The 22,065-nt window shown below is 45.4% G+C and overlaps 1 protein-coding gene across 1 annotated transcript in view; it reads right to left on the bottom strand.

Annotated features, from left to right (window-relative positions):
• The window catches only part of LOC144694615 (VPS10 domain-containing receptor SorCS1-like), a 776,365-nt gene that overhangs the window by 331,843 nt on the left and 422,457 nt on the right, over positions 1-22,065 (bottom strand). The window contains exon 4 of the mRNA XM_078565215.1: positions 11,514-11,672. Within this exon, the coding sequence (XP_078421341.1) occupies positions 11,514-11,672 (159 nt within the window). The remainder of the gene's footprint in view (positions 1-11,513; positions 11,673-22,065) is intronic.

Below are 22,065 nucleotides of genomic sequence, written 5' to 3'. Positions count from 1 at the left end.
TCACGCTGTCGCGAAACCGATTTTTGGCCTTCTCGCCATATTGTCCGCTCACACCACAGAACACGCCCGACGCTGGAGGGCACAGAGAATCCTGGCCAGCGAATTTGCGCTTCCTGGTATTAGTGTGTGGAGAAAAAGCAGAAAATTGTAGCTACAAAGAGACCGGCCATGCATTGTGACGCGCCACAATTGCTGGGTAATTTGTACCATTCCAGCATTAGTCTCACAAAGAAACAGATCTCGCAGAGAGTCTCCCCACGTGTGTGAAAAAAATGCTGCATTTGTGCTGTTAGTACGAACTACACTCATCACATAAAGTTATGGCTGTAACTTAATGACATAAGGAGCCTTATATTTATGTTCCTGTAACATCATCAACCTCTCCAGACCAGGAAGGGAACAATTGAAGTGATTCATTCCTTCAGGTAGTGAATTGCCCCCAGAGGTTTTTAAAAATTTAACATCTTATTTTTTTTCCTTATTTTGCTTTCTGTGTCAGCTCTTTTTACTTAATCTAATCTATTTCCCCCCACTCGCTGAACTCTAATTCACCCTAATTCTTTTTCTATTATCATTCTATTTATCTTTCTATCCTTAAGTTTCGTTGGTTAAGAAGATGGGCTGTTGGCTCCACTGTTCACCAAACGCCTGTTGCATTTTCAGCAAGTTACAGTGGGACAATGTGGAGCAAAATGCATAAACGCCAACACGTTCCACCCACTTTGAGTGGTGGGGGGTTGTACACTGCACAGAAAGACAGAGTGGATTAGAGAAAGCAGAGGAGTGAAGTACATGAGATGAGAACAAACAATAACAGGCGCACAACAGGAAAGGGGAGAAATGAGGGCAGAGGGAATAAAAAAAGAAGCAGAGAGAAGATGAGGGGAAAACAAAGAAGCATTTTGGGAGGACTAACACGGCAAGGGAATACACAATGAATGGTAGGACCTTAGGAAGTACAGAGGATCAGAGGGACCTTGGTGTACATGTCCATAGATCCCTGAAGGCAGTAGCACAGGTAGATAAGGTGGTTAAGAAGGCATATGGGATACTTGCCTTTATTCACTAAGGCATAGAGTATAAGAGCAGGGAGGTTATGTCGGAGCGGTATGAAACGCTAGTTAGGCCACAGCTGGAGTACTGTGTGCAGCTCTGGTCACCACACTACAGGAAGGATGTGATTGCACTGGAGAGGGTGCAGAGGAGATTCACCAGGATGCTTAGTTCTGTTGCAGAGTCATACAGACTCGAAGTGTTAACTGTGCTCCTCTCCGCAGATGCTGTCAGACCTGCTGAGTTTTTCCAGGTATTTCTATTTTTGTTTTTGTTCACCAGGGTGTTGCCTGGGCTGGAGCGTTTCAGCTATGAAGAGAGACTGGATAGGCTAGGGTTGTTTTCCTTAGAGCAGAGAAGGCTGAGGGGAGACCTGATAGAGATGTACAAAATTATGAGGGGCATAGATAGGGTAGATAGGAAGAAACCTTTCCCCTTAGCAGAGGTACCAATAACCAGCGGGCATCGATTTAAGGTAAGGGGCAGGAGGTTTAGAGGGGATTTGAGGAAAAATCTTTCCACCCAGAGGGTGGGTGTAATCTGGAACACGCTGCCTGTGGGGGTGGTAGAGACAGGAACCCTCACAACATTTAAGAAGTATTTAGATGAGCACTTGAAATGCCACAGCATACAGGGCTGGAAAATGGGATAAGAATAGATAGGTGCTTGATGGCTGGCATGGACACAATGGGCTGAAGGGCCTGTTTCTACGTTGTATAACTCTATGACTCTATGACAAAGAAAGAGAAAGGGGAAACAGTGATAGAAACAAAGTGAGAATAAAGGGCAAAACATGGCGGGAAACAGGGGGATCAGAGTAACAAGAAAGGAAAGAAAAATAGATTAAAACAAAAAAGGAACAAAGAGATACAACAGGAGAAATAAAAAAGAAAAAAAAAGAAAAGTTAATTTTGTGCATTTTTGCACATCCTGCTTTTGTTTCCACTGCTTTTGTGCCGCATCCACAATCAGTCCTGGGTTAAATTATATTTACCATTTTCTTGTTCTGACAGCAATTTGTCACACAGTTCAAATTGGAATATTTAAAATTGATGAGCCAGAGTTCCTTGTTGTGGGATCACTTTACAAGTCAAACTGGCAGTAAACAGTGTGCTGCAATATAATTGGAAAGCACTTAAAATGAACTGATTGGGATTAAAGGATTACTTCAAATTCCACTGGGACTGTGCACTGTTGTTAATAAACTGAAGTGGTCCCAAGAAGCTAATTGAAGGGAAAAAAATAAAACCCCTCGCAAACCATGCAAGTTGGCTTTGGTTAGAAATCCTACTCAGGTTTGGTCTATGTTTGCCAATCCATGGGCTCTTATGTCGGATCAGAATTGCAGACTATTTAAGAGATTGTCATGATTTTTCTATGATTACTGGGGTTGAATGGGCATTTGCTGGAATTATAATTTGGCAGTAAAATTGTGGCAATTTGTGGGCGGAGTTTTTTGTTTGGCGTGCAGGAGCACGCCTGACCTGCTTGAGCATCAAGTAGTGCGTGGTGACATCGGGCGAGCCTCCCCACGTCATTCCGCGCTCGCGTGATATTTCGGTCAGTGAGCACGTGCCAAAGTCGGAAGTGTGCCCGTCGACAATTAAAAGGGCGACGAAGCTCATTAAAGTTCCAATTGTCCCCGATTTTTTTTCACGGTCCGCCCAACCTTACCATCGGCGGAACGAGCGAATCTGCCGGGTGGACTTTGCATTTTTGATGAAACCTCATCCGATGGTGGGATGAGGTTTCGGTTATTAAATAAAAAAAAATAAAAATGTCTGGACAGAATTTTCATCATCTATGTGTTTAGGTGACTGATTCTGACGCCTGGACATTTTATTCCGGATTTTACAATCTTTCTTTATTGCTTTTAAATTCTTCGGCTCCTGAAGGCAGCTCTCCGCCTTCAGGGAGCTTTTATTCTGCGCTCCCCCCAGCGCCCGCACTTAGGTCAGCGCCTGCCCTCCTCCCACCCCCACCCAGGCACCGCTGAGCCTTTCAGCGCGTGTTTCGTGCTGGCTGGCTATTCATTGGCCAAACTGAAAATTCTGTCCTATGTGTTTGATTTGGTGTTGGTGTTAACGGTACCTTCCTTGGCATGAATACCAATGCGACGTGATGGATTGATTGCACATCAATTCCTTCCCACTTTACAAAGAATTTACAGCACAGAAACCAACCCTTCAGCCCCACTGGCCTATACCAATGTTCTTGTTCCATTAGAGCCTCCTCCTACCCTATTTCATCTAACTCCATGAGCTAATCCCTCACCAGCTAGAATTTCCATTATAATTCCGGAGTGTGATGGAATACTCTATACTTGCCTCGATCAGCAGGTGCAGCACCAGCAATGCTCAAAAAGCTCAACACCATCTAAGACAAAGGAATCCACTTAATTAGCACCCCTCCACCATCTTAAACATCCACTCTCTTTGCCACTGCTGCCCAGTGGCAGCAATGTGTACTATATACAAGGCGCATGGCAACAACTCTCCAAGAGCTTTCGACAGCGCCTCCCAAACCCACGACTCCTACCAGCTAGTAGAACAGGGACAGCAGATGCATGGGAACACCACTATCTGTAAGTTCCCCTTCAAGTCACACAATCCTGACTTGGAACAAAGCACTGTCCCTTCAATGAAGCTGGGTTAAAATCCCAGAAAATATCCCCTAATAGCACTATGGGCATACCTACACCACACAGATGACAATGATCCAAGAAATGGGCTCACCAACACCTTCTCAAGGGCAATAAATGCTGGTCTTGCCAAATACATTCATATACTGAGAATTAAAAAATTCGGACTATACCTTCTCCCCCATACCCATTCACCAGAACCATGCATTTCAAAATTTCAAATTGCTATATTCTACCCACTACCAACTGCTGGCATGGCTTAACTGAGGTACAAAAATAACATCAATAACTGTGTAAGTGAATTTACAAAAGAATTACGAGGGTTGCATTCTCCATCGCCCCAAATCCTCAATGAATTGTAATTAAGATTTATCACTCAGTCTCTTATGATAATTCTCTCTTTCGTTAAGTCTCAAAACTTGCCATCACCCTCGGTCTTTTCCTCCTTCTACAATAGACATAATTAGTGCCATCTAACCATTACTTCTTGCTTCACTTGACTTTGTCTTTGACCCCTTGAGAGCATCCTGTACAATAGGTACACTCATGTTGTGAGCCAGGATGAACCCAGTGTTCAGGGTTAAATCGATTGATGTCTTTTCCTCTAAACCTCAACTCAGTGCAGCCCCGTCTTATCCAGTCCCCTTCCTTTCTCTCTCAGACACCGCCCCCCCCCCCCACAACTCCCTTCTCTCCTAGCACCCAATCCAGCTCAGTTTCTTCTTCCTCTTCAGTCAAGACCTATCTCGTAACCTCCCTCTCCCTTTCCCTTTGCAACACAAGAAACATAAGAACAGGAGTAGGCCATATAGCATCATTGAGCCTGTTCTGCCAGTCAATGAGATATGGCTGATCTGTATCTGAGCTCTATATATTGGCCTTTGCACCATATCCCTTAATATCTTGACCTAACAAACATCTATCTATTTCAGTGCTGAAATTTTAATCACCCAGGATCCATGGCCTTATTTGGAAGAGAGTTTAAGGCTCTTGTTACACTTTGCGTGAAAAAATTCTTCCCGATTTTGCTCCTGAATGATTTAGTTCTAGATTTAAGATTACGTTTCCGTTTTCTGGGTTGCCCCACCAAAGACAATTATTTCTCAGCTTCTGCCTTAACAAATCCTTTTAACACTTCGATCTTAACATCCCTCAATCTTCCAAATACAAGCCAAATTTGTGCAATCAGTCCTCATAACTTGACTCAATAAGCACCAGTACCTGGTGAATCTACATCATGGTGGTGATGGTCTATTATAGTTCACTCAGAGAGTCTTTTACATGCGCGTTGTAGTCTGGAGCCTTGACAGTGATGGTAGAGGTTCCAACTTTTTTTCCATCACACGGCTGACCAGGAATCTCTCCCAATCTTACCGCCCGCTATTGTCATGTGTTGGAAGGACTTGCAGATTGATACTCAACCTATTTGGCCACATTATGAACACATCTTCTTTGTTGGCCATCAGGTGCTGGCTTGGGATTCAAACCCAGAGCTTCCAGCTCAGAGGCAGGGATGGTACATGCTGCACCACAACACCAACCTGCACCAAACTCTCTTGCAGTTTTAATATATCCTGTGTTGCAGAAAACTGAACACAGTACTCTGGATGAGGCCTGACCAAAGTAACATCACTCCGCACGTCCATCTCCATCCCTGATCCTGACAAGTTACAGTTTTCCTTGTCCACCAATCTCTCATCATGACCCTTTTCCTGCAGACCCATCTACAACCTGTCTCTATGATGACTTTACCCCCTGTGGTCTTCTCTCCGTTATATTGTCTACTATCATACTACCTGGCAATGTTATGCCTCCCTAAACGTTGGGTCAGCAGATGTTGAGAACTGAGGCTGCTATTGCTGTATTCTGACTGATTGACCAGACTCTGAAAAAGTGATCGGGGTGATCAAAGTTATGAACAATATCTCGGTGTTCTCCACATGGGGAATTCTATGATCCTGCACTCACAGGCAGCGAAGAGCGGAGGTAGGGATGGGACACTGTAGTCCTGATTCTCATTCGCTGTGACCTCGGGATCCTTGCTGGGAATATCTAATTACTCCTCGGGCAGAATATTACACTTGGCATGTGGGCACGTGCCCGACATGCCCGAGCTTAAAACGATGCACGATGACGTTGGACGAGCGTCCCGACGTTGTTGCACAGTCTCGCTATATTTAGTTCAGCGGGAGTGCGCCGGAGTCGGCCGTGGGCCCACCGACAATTAAAAGGCCTGTTAAGGCCATTAACAAGCTAACTAAATTCAAATTTACGCTGCCCGTCCAACCTAACGGTTGACGGGCAGGCAAAAAGGCCAAGCGGCCTTTACATTTTTTAGGAAGTCTCGTCTACGGGCGGGATGAGGTTTTCTAAAGTAAATAAACGTCAAATAAAAATTTTATTTTTGAACTAAAAATGTGTCCCAGCTCATGTGACAGAGTCACACGCAAGGACATGTTTCATGACAGTTTTATTTCCTTTCGTATTTTTTTTTAAACAGCGCTTCGTCTCCCCGAAGCAGCTCAGTGCCTCAGGGAGATGGAAGCGCTCTTCCGCGTGCAATGTGCCAAGTTTAGGCTAGGCCCTCTTGGCCTCCTCACCCTGCTCGCACAGCCGGCACTCAGCTCTGCCACTCATGTTCCACGCTGGGCAGGCCCACGTGAAATCGCGGTGCGGAGCCAATTGCGGGCGGCGGGCGGCTTCCCAACCACCCTGCCCACCCCCGGCGAGCACCCCAGCCCAAAAGCAAAATCCTGCCTCTTGTGCTTTTCAACTCCTTGGGATCTTATATTGCTGTTCCTGTGGGAGGAGCTCACATAATTGTTGAACACTGCACTGATTGTATGGGCACCTGGCTGGTGCACCATAGCTTACAGCTCTGCCGGGAATGTTGTGTTTCAGCCTGTACCTTAGAACGATACAACACAGAGGGAGGCCATTTGGCCCATCGTTCCTGTGTTGCCTCTTTGAAAGAGCTATCCAATTAATCCCGCTTCCCTACTGCTCTTTCTCCGTCCCCCTATATACCTTCAATGGAACTTTATTCCTTGGTCCAGCATCAGTAAGATACCTCAGTGGCTATAACCTAACCCGCCCATCAGGAACTGAGAGGGGATCGGATGCGACACTGGTTTAATACCCTGCCCAATTTTACTGTCCTGTGATGTCAATGTTGGATGGAATGTTCTTCCAGACTCCGTGGGTTTCCCACTGGAGGGTTATGTTAAAATTGACTCCTGGTGGGATTTTGCCTTTTGGGTCGGAACGTTGATGTCAGGCTCCAATGAGGATCCCGATCCCACACTGTTTCAGGTTTAGTCACCAGTAGCAATTTTCCTTTGGTTGGCCAATTAGTGGCCAGAGGGTATCCTCGTCATCCAATTAAGGATAGCGATTGGGCTCTCAAAGCTGGGGAGGCCAATAAGAGGAGTCATAGCCTACGTTGCAGGTAAGAGAGAGAGAGGGTGTCTCCATCTTGAGGGCACTCTCAGCAACTTGAAAAACTCCAAAATAAAAAATGACCCCAGCTGCCATTGGGAAGAGGAAACTTCCAGGCAGTTGGAAAATTCCAGTCAGCCTCTGATAAATAGCCTCAAATTAATTGCCCTTTAACTTACCTCAATTGCCTACATGGCCCTTGCTCGTGGCTGAGATGGTGCTGACAAACCAGTACCTATAGCGCTAAACTACTCGCCCGCCCCCCTCCATTCTCACCCTCCAGAGCGGGGTGAAAATTCCACCTCCTGCTTTCCTTTCCATAAAATATAACAAAGACCCTCTCAGCTCAGTAGCCCAGCTACACTTTCTTCCCAATCAGAAGGACTGAGAGGCAAACTTGCAATGGAAATTTGAGCTGCTGTGGATTTGTCTACATATTTATCCAAGTCCTTTCCTCGTTTGTCCCTGTTATTGTTAAATGATGCTTTTAGGATGCACAGGAGCAACATGAAGAATTCATCCTGCTCCATATGTGATGTCCTTTTCATGTTCCCAAACAGAAGCTTCCCTTTCATCCTGGTCATTATAATGAGTAGCAGTGTAACAAAGGCAAATCCATTCATTTTATAAAGAGATGACTATTTCACGGTTTGTGCCTAATCGCTAGTCAGACTGTGGGGAAGGAATATGAATACAATCCCTGCTGCTCCACTGAGCTGTGTGTGATACCATGGTGCCTAGTGGATGAATAGGATAACTATACATGGGTTGATCCCTTGCAATGTACTGGGGGCATAGTCACTTGTAGACCCAGGCAACAGTTATGTTGCAGACATTGAGCTCAAACCAGTGTCTGTGGAGTCCAGCAGACATGAGTTATACTGCCATCTGCTCCTTGTACTTAATTTACCTACAAGAAACCCTAAGCTCTGTTGCCTATGATTAAATTGATCACTGGAAACCAGTATTAACACCCATGAATAAGTTACTGCACAGTAACAAGTGCCATCAAACTGTAGCTCAGTGAGGGAGTGGGGGAGGAGAGAAAACAGAATGGCGGGCGGGGAGGTGAGGGGAGCAGAAAGGAAAGCAAATAAAATAGTGATTGCAATTCAAAAGTACTTGGACTGTGAAGTGCTTGAGGGGATCTGAAGGTTGTGGGAGGCACGGTGTCAAAAAAGCTGTTTTTAAAAAAAGAAAAAACTAAGAGCGTGGATAGACTCATACATGGAGGAAGCTCTTCATTACTGTCAAAAGACAGAGCGAGAGAGAAACACACACTCTTACTGAAGTGTATGCAATAGAAGTGGTCTTGTAAATCCAATATACTATTCTACTAGAAAACCACTCTTCAGGAGTTGAATTAAAATTTGAATGAGCTCATTGTCAGTGATTTGGAAGAAATATTTTGCCTCATTGGCCGGAATTTCACTAGCATGCCATAGGTCCCACCATCGGGGCTAAATAGGGGTCCCAAGCTTGCACAGGTGGGACCACGGGGTGCCATTTTAACCAGCAACAGCCTATTAAGAGGTTGCCATCAAAACCGCCTTCGGCCTCTCCAAGATGAGGCACCCTCTCAAAGGACGAGAGAGAATTCTTTTTCATGTGCCGGGGTCAAACAGGCAGGCCCTGGTGATCGGAGGGGTGAACCCCCAGGGGTGGCGGCTGAACTGTGGGGGGTGGCCACTGCTGCCAGGGGTCCCTCCACATCATTCGTCATTAAAGAAAGGCCCTAACCCCACCAACCCCCAAACCCATGAGAAGCCGCTGGGGGGGCTGTCTCAATATACCCGGCGGGCTCCCCACACGGCCTATTCCAACACTGGTAAACTGCCAACAGAGGTGTAAAATGGTCATTTTACCAGCCCTCCTGTCTCCCAGACCGTCTCCAGACGGCTGGTAAAACCCAACTTTCATGTCCTTAGCATGTCTCAACGTACTTTTAGCCAATGAATGACTTTTGTTGTGTAGTCACTGCTGTGTTGGCAAATGTAGCAGCCAATTTGTACAGAATAAGCTCCCACAAATAGAAAAACTAATGAGTGACCAGTCAAATGTATTCTGGTGATGCTTGCTTTAGAAAGGAACAGGTTCCAGAACTCCAGGAGTACTTCCTAATCTTCAAACAATGCCACAGGATCATTTACATCCACCTGAACAGGCAGATGGGGTCCCACTTTAACTCTCACCTGAAGAATGGCTCTTCTGACAAAACAGCACTCCCTCAGTACAGCACGGAAGCATCGGCCTTGGTTGCATGCTCATGTCCTGGGGATTCCATGGAGTGGGGTTTGAAACTATTCCCATTCAACTCAGAAGGAATTGTTGCCAACTGAGTCGAGTGGAGACGTCGGGTGGAATCTTGTGGGAAGTGACGTAGGTTTCGATCGCTGGCTGGAGAGCCGGCAAGGTTCCCCCGTCGGGAAGGCCTGCCACGTCTTAGCAGGCCAGCAGCCTGGTTCCAGGGCCCGGCGACGGAGGGCTAGGGAGTTGGGGAGAGGGCAAAGCCCCGCCCGCTGAGAGCTGCCGGCCAATCAGAGGCTGGCAGCTTTCCTGTACTCAACAGCGCCACCGGGGAGGTGGTGAATGCTGCCGGTACTACACCACCTGAAGCCTCAGAGCGAGGAAGGATCAAGGCCACAGGTAGGTGAACAAAGGCAGTAAAGGGGGTTGTGGGGGAGGGGATCGGCGACAAGGGCAGGGGGTGACTTTCAGTGCCACCCCCCCCACCCCCCTCCTCCCCTTCTCCCCTCCCCCCGCCACCCTTCCTGATACCGGGTCGCTATCTGGCACTGAGTGCCTTTGGATGAGGAATACCACCCCATCCCGGGGAGCCTGAATGCAACATGCCAGTGTTTACTTGTCGTGCTCCCTGACCGCAGCTGCGTTCATACCAGCCGCAGTGTGATGAGGCCTTAAGTGGGCATTAATCGCCCACTTAAGAACTTAAATTGGTGGCGGGGCAGGAAGGCCTGGACTTAATCAGGGTGGAGGCAGGGTCCCCAGCTGCCACCCACCTGCCCGCTTAAATGGCATCTGCCACTAAACTTGCCACGGGGATGGGCACAAGGTTCCCCCTGTAAATTGTATTTAAAGCAGTGATAGCCCTGAATAAATGTTTCTGTGCTGCTTCTTCAACAGTACATCCATAATCTCCACCACCGCAAAGGACAAGTACAAGGGAAAACCAGTGCCTTAAAGTTCCCCTCCAAGCCTAACACCATCCCGACTTGGACACGTGTTGCCGTCACTTCAGTGTCACCGACTCAAAATCTTTGAACTCTGTACCCAACAGCACCATGAGGACATCTTCATCACAATGGTTCCTGGAAGGATCATCACTACCTTCACAAGGGTACCTCAGGATGGACAATAAATGATGACCTTGCCCACGATGCTCACACCCCCAGAATGAGTAAAGAAAAACTAGTAAAGTTTCCGTAGCTGAAACTATTCCATCATTTCCCAAAAAGTTAATCTTTTTTTATGAAATCATCCAGCTTGTTCAATCCCACCTGTTCATTGATACCTATCTGGATAACAAAATGGATGCATACGTGCATTAAGTAACCAATGGTTCTTCATACATTTGTTCTGGCAAACACATTGGCATGTTAATTATATAGATACGGCAAAATAGACCCTTACAGTATTAATTTTACCTTAGGTTTATGAAAAAAATATTTTTATGACGCATCATGTGCGACAGACCAGATGATAATCTGGTGTCAACTGTGACAGCATCTGGAGCTCATGAAATTGAGAATCAAATTGCAAAAGGAAAAGCAAATGCCGATTTGGAGAAATTTTCAATCCAAGATACGATGCTGTAGGCCCCCAGGAGGCTGGGTGAGGATTTGATCCTTGGGAAGCCCTGGGGTAGATATTGTTCAAACACAAGGCAGTCTGAACGTTGTGTGTTCCAATTCCTTAGGGAGGCTCCAAAGCCATTCCAATATTCCAATCTTTATGACAAATTAATAGAGCTGCTCCCGGTTGCAATTGGTTTGTCCCCATCAGAACGGCAACGGAGCTGCCCTGGCTGCAAGCTCGAGGTGGGGCAGTAAACTCAGAGCTTTCTTTAATGCTAAGGGGTATATTTTTCATATATCCCTCCCTTTTTACTCAGACACCAGTGGTGCACTTTGAACAGAATCTACTGTGCTACGCTTTCAATGGAAACGCGTTTCTGAATCTCACACTGTCCGTGGTTTTTGACATTTTGAAAGTGAACCTTTGCACGTGCAAGGATTTCCCACCCCATTTTCTGGACCCACAGCTCGTTTCTATTAAAACCAAAGGCATCCAAAGCGCCGCATTGGATGAAAGTGTCACTCAGTTTCCAACAGCGTGACAGGGATGAAGTAACATCTCTCACCTTTTGGTCTTGGCTGCAGGCCAGAATCCAATCCTCTTCTTGAGGATGAAAGAGCATACTTTGAATCTGAAAGCTTTGACGGTACTTTTGATAGGTTGCGCCTTCATCCGAGCTGATGAGAACGCTGCTCTCAATCTCAGGATCACTCACTAACATTATCTGTTTAAGGCAGGAGAAAAGAGAAAACAAATCAGAGGAAAAAAATTAACCACGCAGTCAGACAGAAACAAACGAAAACAAGTTTCTTTCATTTGAGAATTCCCCGATGGGAGGCTGACGGGGAAGAAAGAGTGAATGTATAGCAGCATTACAAATTGGTTGCATTGCTCAAATTATAATTGAAATGTTAGTGTAGAACAGCTTCCTTTGAAAGCAGCAATGGTTGGAATGACCCCAAAGCGCCCTTACAACGCATCTGCAGTCTGCTGTACATCAATGTTCATCTACTACACAGTATCAGCGCAGTGTTCTGCTTTTACAAATGAAACTATTCATTTCATGCTAGTGCTGGGAATGTCATCATCTAATTATTTGTTTTATTTTACAAAGTACAATCATTCAGAAAAAAAAGGTCAGGAATAAAACAAAGACTCCATCCCTCTCCTTGGCAACTGTCTGAGGCTGAGCCACTGTTCACAACCTCGATGCCATATTTCACCCTGAGATGAGTTATGACCACATATCCATGCTATCATTAAGATAGCCTAGTACTACCTTTGCAATACCCCTGACTGCCCCATCTCAGCTCATCTGCTAGTGAAAGCTTCATTCGTGCCTTTGTTGCCTCTAGGCTTAACTATTCCAAAGCAGTCCTGACTAGCCTCCCACATTCTATCCTCCATTAACTTGAGATCATCCAAAACTTTTCTGCCCATCTCCTTACTTGCACCAAGTCCTCTTCATTGATCACCCCAATGCTCATTGGCTCCTGTTTAGGAAACAACTAAATTTAAAAATTCCTACTGGTACATTAGCCAATCTAGATGTTAGATCAGGTGCATTCTAACCACTAAATATGGAAACAATCCCATCGCTTTATTCACTGGATCATCAGAAGGCCGAGCAAGCCACTCAGTCCAAGGGCAATTAGGGATGGGCAACAAATGCTGGCCTTACCAGCAACACTCACATCCCGTGAAAGAATAAATAATAAAAATCAGAGTGCAGCACTTTCCATTGACCATCGCTACACAACATAAACTAAACTGTGACAATCAACAGAATCGAGGATTGACAAAGTCAGTATGTACGTCTGTTTCTAGTTGATGCCACCTCAATGATAATACTGGGTGAATGAGAATGCTAATGTTCCTGTGCAGGGATATAAGCTTCAATTTTAACTCAGGGCTCCCATGATTTCACTGGGCGGGGTGGGGGGGGAGTGGGGGGGGGCTTCAATTTGAACTGACAGGTCTCGTTACCATTTTAGGCCCCCCAGCGACAGGATTGTGGGATTGTGGGAGGGCGCTGCCAGGAATCTAAAAGAACAAAGATAATTGTAAACCGGGGGTCAGCGGATGTTCCCCTTCTCAGTTCAATGGCTTTCCTCAGTCCTTAATGACTGAAACGAGGTCGTTGTCAGCAGTCCCTCGATTCGAGGATGACATCTACTTCGGGTTACGAGTTTCTGCCGTTACTGTTCAAGCGATTGAACAGACAGGTTCTTGACCTGCAGACCTTTCTACACATAGGATAGGATATACCATGAGACAGTCGGATCTGGAGTGCAGGATTTTTCTCCCTTTTCTTTCCTTCTCTGCCACCGCTTTGCCTCATCGTTAAGACGTTGGGACTCACAACGGGATGCAGCTTGGATGGACAAGCTGCCGCCATTTTAAATGATTGGTAGCGAGCTCCTCCCAGTCATTAATGCCACACTTCAAGGTCAGGTTCAGAGCGTCTTTGAAGCCTTTTCTTTGTCCTTCTTGGCGTGTTAGCCGTATGAGGGTTGAGAAAGCAGGACCTGGCAGGAAGATGGTTTTCGGGGCTGTCTGGCCACAGTGCCAAGTCCCTTGAAGCAGATTTTGCAGGAGCTTTTGCCTGAATGCTTGTGGAGGTGGCTCAAGAAGGTCAAGAAGGTCGCTTGCGTTTGTTCAATGGTCCTCCCATTGGAATCTGGAAGACGCGATGGAGGCATTGCCAATGAAGTTTCTCTAGTGCTCGTTTCTGTCACTGATACACAAAACTCTAATGAGAAACAGTAAAACTGAATATATAATATGCATATAATATATGGATATATAAAGGATGACAGGACAAATATATTATGACTGCTAGTGCTTAGGAGAAAGAAACAGCTGAGGGAGGGGGTGGGGATGGTGGTCAAACATAGCAGAGACCAAGATCAAAATGGAACCGGCTCTATGTTTCAGCAAAGGAAACAAGAGCTGGAAGAGGCAGAAAAATAGACAAGAAGAGAAACTTCAAATGTAGCACGTAAAATTGGAAGATACGTCTTATAGTTTTAGCTGAGCTGTCTCTCCATTCTTGGATAAAACAAGTTCTCTCCATTGTGCTCTTAAGTGTCCTTATCTTGATCTCTCTGGGCAATTTGGGAATTAGCGCAAAGGGCGCAAGCAAAATGCAGCACTGAAGAGTCGCTTCATTATTTTCTTTATAGGCCGCCTGACCCTCGCTACACCCAGATAAAAGAAATCACTCCAGCTGAGGTCTTCTGTGAGGACCATTGAAGTTTCAAAGCCGCAGAAACTGCTGAAGGACAAAAATAGCAGTACATTTGTCACAGGGTAGTTTTGCTGCTTCCCATTACAAGACTCTGCACCAGGATTCAGGGAATGATATGGATTAATAGTTTTTCATTAACAGTCGATAAACAAGCTCTCAAGTAGACACATGCTTCTGGTGCCAGACCTTGATGCTGCTATTCATCACCATCACAGGAGGCCCCAGAAATACCATTTACTTTCTTTAAATGTTGACAAATGGACTTCAGGGATAATTTATAGGTTCAAAAGACCTTATAATTTTTCTCGATATTGGCTGAAATGAAAACATTTGTTACTTGGGGAAATTATGTTTCAACTCTTTATTCAATGCTCTGTGAGCAGATCTAGTTAGAAGTACAAATTGAGTTTCAATATAAGTAAAGCTCCTGCCGCTACAACATTAAACTGGCCAGTTTTACTAAACATCTCGTGAAACAGCTTTATAGTTTCAGCTTCATTTTGGATGAAAACAGCAATATTATCTCAGGAGTGTAGCTGCCAGGATTGGAATCTTGGCAACCAGCAAGAGAACTCAAGAAGATGCACACTCGTTGTGTGCAACACACTCCTAGCTGTGTGTCCTTCTGTGCAACATGCTCCGAACTATGTTACTCTGTGTAACATGCCCCTGCTGTAGCATATTCCCAGCTGTCTGTTATTCTGTATAACATACTTCCAACTGTGTGACATGCTCCTGGCTGTAACACATTCCTAGCTTGTGTTATTCAAGGTTGGATGTGTGTATCATGTTGCTACCTACATCATTCGCTATGTAACACTATATTCTTTATTTCACATTCATAACGATGCATTTTTCTGTGTGTTCAGACTCATATATATATATAAAATATACATCAAAGACATATGTGTCATTCTTATTATAAATTGTCCAAGAGACATTCTTGGCTATATTTATTCAAATATTACACTTTTTTTTTATTCATTCACAGGATGTGGGCCAGCATTTATTGCCCATCCCTAGTTGCCCTTGAGAAGGTGGTGGTGAGCTGCCTTTTTGAACCACTGCAGTCCCTGTGGTGTACGCTATTACACATATGGGGTCGTCACAATGCTGATTGATCCGATGGTTCATATCAACCATTTTATTTTGGATTTGGTGGGTTGTTTTACAGCCAGCTACCCTTCCTGGCACTAGCCCCTGCCATTTACCCAGGTTGGGGACTGATACGTGCTGGCTTACCTGTGCCAGTGACTGGGCTTCTCCATCGCCAACAAGCTCTGGACTGGGACTTAAAACCGCAGCCATCTGGCACAAAGGCAGCAGAGCTACCAACTGAGCCACTCCAGCTCCTTATGTTGCACTTACAATATTATAGTGATATTCTGTACATTCCACAGCCCTAGCTATATAAGTTGGTACATTCTATACTCCTACTTCTGTATAACATGGTGGCGCAGTGGTTAACGCTGCTGCCTCACAGCTCTAGGGACCTGGGTTCGATCCTGACCTCTGGTGTTTGTGTGGAGTTTGCACGTTGTCTGCATGGGTTTCCTCCAGGTGCTCTGGTTCCCTCTCACAGTCCAAAGACATGCTGGTTAGGTGGATTGGCTGTGGTAAATTGTTCCCCAGTGTGAGCCCTGTGATGGACTGACATCCCATCCTAGGGTGTACCCTGCCTAGCACCCATTGCCTGTCGGGTTAGGCTCTAACTCACAATGACCCTGAATCGGAAGACGTGGTTCTGGATAAGTGAGTGAGATTTGTATAACACATGGTGGGATTATAACATGAAGCCAGGGATCTAGTTGTAATGTAGTTTTATTAATGTATCTGATGCAAATTAATTCTCTGGTATACTTGTTATAATACACTAGGACATATATATGTCAGATACACGTGATGGGGGAAATGCTGATTAATATTTCAACCTTGATGAATAATGATCATGTTTCTTTCAAGATACTAAGCCTGAGTATTAGGATGAAAGCCTCCTCTCTCTGCTAGATCTACATAGTCTTTGAGACGTCCCCCGGAGGTAATGGTAACATAGTGGTTCTGCTACCAGACTCACCGCCCAGAGATCTGGAGTCCTGAGTAAAGACCTCATCAAGGCCGGTGGAGAATCGGAATTTAATTAACTGAAGAGGAAATCGGGAATGAAAAAGGCAGTATCAGTAGGGGTGGCCATAAAACTACCAGATTATTGGAAAAAAAAACATCTGGTTCACTACTGGACTTTAAGGAAGGAAATTTGCCATCCCTACCAAGTCTGCCCTATCTCTTCCCTTAGGCAGTCCCTCGGGGTCAAAATTCGACTCAGGTGTGATGGGTTCTGAGGTGGCTGACAATGCCAATGTGCAGACTCTGCCACATGTGGGGCAGTTGGTGCTTGAAGGGTTGGGTAGATGGGTTGTTTGTGCACTCAGTCCTACACCTCGACTTCATCTCTGCATGTTTCCAATGAACTCTCTCGATGTGTTCACTGCCTTCCTGAATGAACCTTCGCCATTTTGGTCAGTCACAAGTCAGGGTCTCCCATGGGTCGGTGGGCATGTTTGATCTCTTTAGGGATGGTCTGAGGACATCCATAAAGCACTTCCGCTATTCTCCTGGGAGTCTCCTGACCCGACCGAGTTCTGAGTTGCTTCAGGAGTCTGGCCTAAGTGTGACTCCAGGCCTCAGCAATGTGGTTAACTCTTAACTTCCCCTCCAAAATGGCCTCAGGTATATTCAACAAAGTGTCTCACCACCACCTTCTCAAAGGCAACAATGGATGGGCAATAAATGCTGACCAGCAACACCAGATCCTGCGAATGAATAAAATAAAACAGATGGGCTTAGGTGTTGTCATCCCAGCTCCCCATGGACAGGGCTCACAACATATAACAGACCCTGTTAGGCACATCTCTGGCTTGTGACTGACCAAAATGGCGAAGGCTCATTCAGGAAGGCACCAAGCACATCGAGAGACTTCATTGGGAACATGCAGGGGTGAAGTCGAGGTGTAGGAAGGAGTGCACAAACCTCCAAACAAACCCATCTACCCAACCCTTCAAGCACCACCTGCCCCACATGTGGCAGAGTTTACAGAACGCACTTTGGAATTATCAACCATCTCAGAACCCATTGCACTGGGGCGGAATCTCTTTTGTATCCTCACACATCAGGCACCCCACATGTGAGATGGGCAACGGAGCAAATGCCGGCGGGGGCAGGTTCAACCATGGCTTTCACCAGGGAATTGGATAAACACCAGGAGAAAAAAAAACGTTTACAGGGCTACAGGATAAAGGGCCAGGGTGGGCGTTTGAGATTCAGAGAGAAGTGACCAGTGCTGCAGAGTCCAATAAAAAGTATGAGAGTATGCCAGAATGTGCCAAAGTGCTTTAAAGCCGATGATGTACTTTTGAAGTGTGATACCAACTGTAGAAAGTGGCAGCCTCTGTGCACACCGAGTCCCAAAACAGCAATGTGATAATGACCAGACGGTCTGATTCAGTGATGATCATTGAGAGATACATACTGACCAAGGCAGCAGGAAGAACTCCCCTGCCATAGAAACATATGATTACAGCACAGCAGGATGCCATTCAGCCCGTCATGTCCATGCCAGCTCTCTGTAAGATCAACTCAGTGAATCCCACTCCCCTGCCCTTTCCCCACAGCTCTGCAAATTGATTTTTTCAAGTGTTTATCCAATTCCCTGTTGAAAGCCATGATTGAATCTGCCTCCCCCACATCCTCAGGCTGTACGTTTCAGATCCTAACCGCTCACTGCACTAAACAAACTTTCCTCATTTCACCATTAATTCTTTTGCCATTCACCTTCAATCAGCGTCCTCTGTTTGTCAACTCTTCTGCCAACGGGAACAGTTTCTCCCTACCTATTCTATCTGGACCTCTCACAATTTTCCACAGCTCTATCAATCTCCTGTCCACCGTTGCTTCTCGAAGGAGAACAAGCCCATCTTCTTCACTCGATTCCACGTAACTGAAATTCCTCACCCCTAGAACCATTCTCTATGAATCTTTTCTGCACCCTCTCTAATGTCTTCACATCCTTCCTAAAGTGTGGTGCCAGAATTGTACACTGCGCAACAGCTGAAGCCAATAGTTTTCTGAAAGTTCATTACAAGATCCTTGTTTTTATCCTCTATGCTCTCTATATAAAGCCCAGGATCTTGTATGCCTTTTGAACCTTCTTCTGAACCTGTCCTGCTACCTTCAACAGTTTGTGCATTTATACCTCTATTCCTCCTCTTGTTTAGAATTATACTTATCCTTATCACCAATTTTATATTTATATCTAATTTTATTTCTATCCTCCTCACAGTTCATACACTTGCCAAGTTTTCGGTCATCTGCAAATTTTAAATTTGTGATCTGCACACCCAAGTCTTAGGCTATTAATATATATCAGGGAAAAGCAGTGCTCCTGGGGAAGCCCACTGTATACCTCCAATATATAAAAAAAAACAACTGTTTACCGCTATTCTCTGGGCAGGGTTTTTGTTCCTGCATCGCGACCCTGCCTTCGGGGTGAAATGCTTGTTAGGAACCAGAAATTCCCAGTGACAGGACCCAAAGGAGGATTTTGAAGGAGGCAGCCACCTGGAAACCCCGTCCAATGAAGGATGGCAAGTGGTCTCCTGAGTCCGGAGGGCCAATAGGAGGCCACCCAGCTCTATTAGATGGTCAGAGGTGGGCGCTGCTGACGTAGGTAAGTTGGCATGAGGGCTCCACCACTCCTGGTCACGGGCTTCAGATTGGGTAAATAAGAGGGCCAAAAGATTAGAGCCATCTGACAAGAGGGGAAAGCCTCCCACAGTAACATGCACCGCCACAGTTCCGGCCGATTTTTGGAGTTCGCCTTCCGCGTGAATGAAGCCTCTGGCTCCACGGGGTGCCCACCATTGTTTCACGCACGGCCTCCTGACTGGAACAATATCCCATGTCCTGGCTGGTAAATCCAGTCAGTATAAGGAGAGTGTCCCTAAATAAGTTAATTAATTAATTAATCGGTTACCCGTCGCAGTTGGCAGGGTAACCATTCCCGCCGTCACTCCGATTCCTGCTAAATTCCATGGGGGCGGGAATGCATCGTTCAGTGGCCCAATGGAATTTCCCTCTTTGGTGCCCCCCATACCCGCCTCCAGACCTGCCTCCAGGCCACTGAAAATGCCGTCCTCTGATACCTGTCACTCAGCCAACTTTGTATCCATGTTGCCACTGTCCCATTTATTCCATTTGCTGATAGGCCTATCATGTGGCACTCTAGCAAACGCCTGTTGGAAGTCCACGTACACCACATCGACTGCATTTCCCACATCAACCCTCTGTGTTGCAGCATTAAAAAACTCAAACAATTTAGTTGTACATAATTTGCCTTCATAAATTCATGCTGGCTTTCCTTTATTAACCCACTTCTGCCCAAGTGATTGTTCATTTTGTCACCGATGATCATCTCTAAAACCTTTCCCACCACTGAGATTAAACCTACTAGACTGGAATTATGGGCTTATCCTTGCATACTTTTTTGAACAATGGTGTAACATTTGCAATTTTCCAGTCCTCTGGCACCATTCCTGGATTTAAGGAAGAATGGAAGATTATGGCCAGTGTCTCCATAATCTCCTCTCCTATGACCCTCAGTATCCTTGGATGAATCCCATTCGATCCAGTGACTTATCAGCTTTAAGTACACCCGACCTTTCTAATACCTTGTCATCAATTTTTATCCTATCCGATGTCTGTTCTTCGAAGTGGTGTCATGGGATCCTTTCTATCCACTCAAGGAGACAGATAGGGCCTCACTTTAACATCTTATCAAAAGATGGCACTTTTGATAGTGCAGCACTCCCTCAGAACAGCATTGAAGTGTCAACCTAGACTCAAGTTTCTGGAGTAGGACTTGAACCCTCGACCTTCTGATTCAGAGGTGAGAGGGTTACCAACTGAGCCATCACTGATACCGCATCCATTAAAAAATAAATACTTTCCCGATATTTGTCAACCTCCATTTTAAGAGCTATCATGGATTCTGTTTGCAATTCTACTTCTGGTCAACAGTCCTCTGCACAAAAAAACTGTCCTAACCTCGGTCTCCATTCTTTAAGTGACCACTTCAGATTCACGCCCTATAGTGTGTGACCAGTGGGAATAATGTTTCCCTGTTTAACTTGCCAAAACCTCCCACAACTTTGAACAACCCTACTGAATTTCCTCTTAACCTTTAATAGAATTAATTTCTCTAGTGTCTCCTCCTATCTATAACCTCTTAAACCTGATATCATTTTGATAACATTCTTGGCATTTTGTCAGTGACCCAAAACTGGACATGATGGCTCACATTTTACAGGACATTCTGTCCCCTTTGGGCTGGAATCTTTGTGTCCTGTTGGGTTGGTCTTGGCTCCACTTGGCATCACCCCCAGTGGCACTGCAGATACATGTGATTCTCATCACACATACACCGTGTCCCATATTCCATGGAACAGGCCACTAGAGGACAATGGCTCTGCCATAGATTTGCAAGCAACAATCCACAATTTTCATCCTGCGGCACATCTTCTTAGATTGGCAGCAATCGAAGATCCCAGTCTGCCTCATGGAATACACAAGCTAAGATTCAACTGCAGCTGAACCAATGTTTTGTATGATTTTATCATCATCCCTTTATTTTTTTTCCTCTGAAGACTTATTGATAAACCATGAGATTCCATAGGCTTTATTTTACAACTTCATCAAACTGTCCTCCCACTTTTGAAGATTTATGTGTCTGATTCTATACAAGGCCAAGCCACAGCCTAGTGAGATAAAAACAAAAAAACTGTGGATGCTGGAAATCCAAAACAAAAACAGAATTACCTGGAAAAACTCAGCAGGTCTGGCAGCATCGGCGGAGAAGAACAACGTTGACGTTTTGAGTCCTCATGACCTTTCAACAGAACTAGTTAAAAATAGGAGAGGGGTGAAATATAAGCTGGTTTAAGGTGGGGGGGTGGGGGGAGAAGTGGGGGGGGGGGTGGTTGTAGGGACAAGCGAGCAGTGATAGGAGGAGATAACCAAAAGATGTCACAGACAAAGGAACAAAGAGGTGTTGAAGGTGGTGATATTATCTAAAAGAATGTGCTAATTAAGAATGGATAGCAGGACACTCAAGGTACAGCTCTAGTAGGGGTGGGGTGAAATAAGACTAAAAGGGCATAAAAGGTATAGATTTAAAAATAATGGAAATAGGTGGGAAAAGAAAAATCTATATAAATTATTAGAAAAAACAAAAGGGAGGGGGAAGAAACAGAAAGGGGGTGGGGATGGAGGAGAGAGTTCATGATCTGAAGTTGCTGAACTCAATATTCAGTCCGGAAGGTTGGAAAGTGCCTAGTCGGAAGATGAGGTGCTGTTCCTCCAGTTTGCGTTGAGCTTCACTGGAACAATGCAACAAGCCAAGGACAGACATGTGGGCAAGAGAGCAGGGTGAAGTGTTAAAATGTCAAGCGACAGGGAGGTCTGGGTCATTCTTGCAGACAGACTGAAGGTGTTCTGCAAAGCGGTCGCCCAGTCTGCATTTGGTCTCTCCAATGTTTCGAGTCCGTATGACTCTGGTGAAGAGTCATACGGACTCGAAACGCTAACTGTATTCCTCTCCGCAGATACTGTCAGACCTGCTGAGTTTTTCCAGGTATTTTTGTTTTTGTTTCACTATTTGCTACCCACAGACAGCCCTCATAGTGGCTACCAGCTATGGAGCTCAAAGCAACCAACTGAATTAAGATGTAAAACAACAAGATTCAAGAATAGTCTCATGCCATATCTCATCTGCACAATGACTAAACTCTAATGATTGCCAAACTTTGAACTCTCA

This window comes from Cetorhinus maximus, chromosome 20, assembly GCF_964194155.1.
Source record: "Cetorhinus maximus chromosome 20, sCetMax3.hap1.1, whole genome shotgun sequence".
Lineage (NCBI taxonomy): Eukaryota > Metazoa > Chordata > Chondrichthyes > Lamniformes > Cetorhinidae > Cetorhinus > Cetorhinus maximus.
Note: the sequence above shows the minus strand (reverse complement) of the source record. Positions and strands in the feature narration are given on the sequence as shown.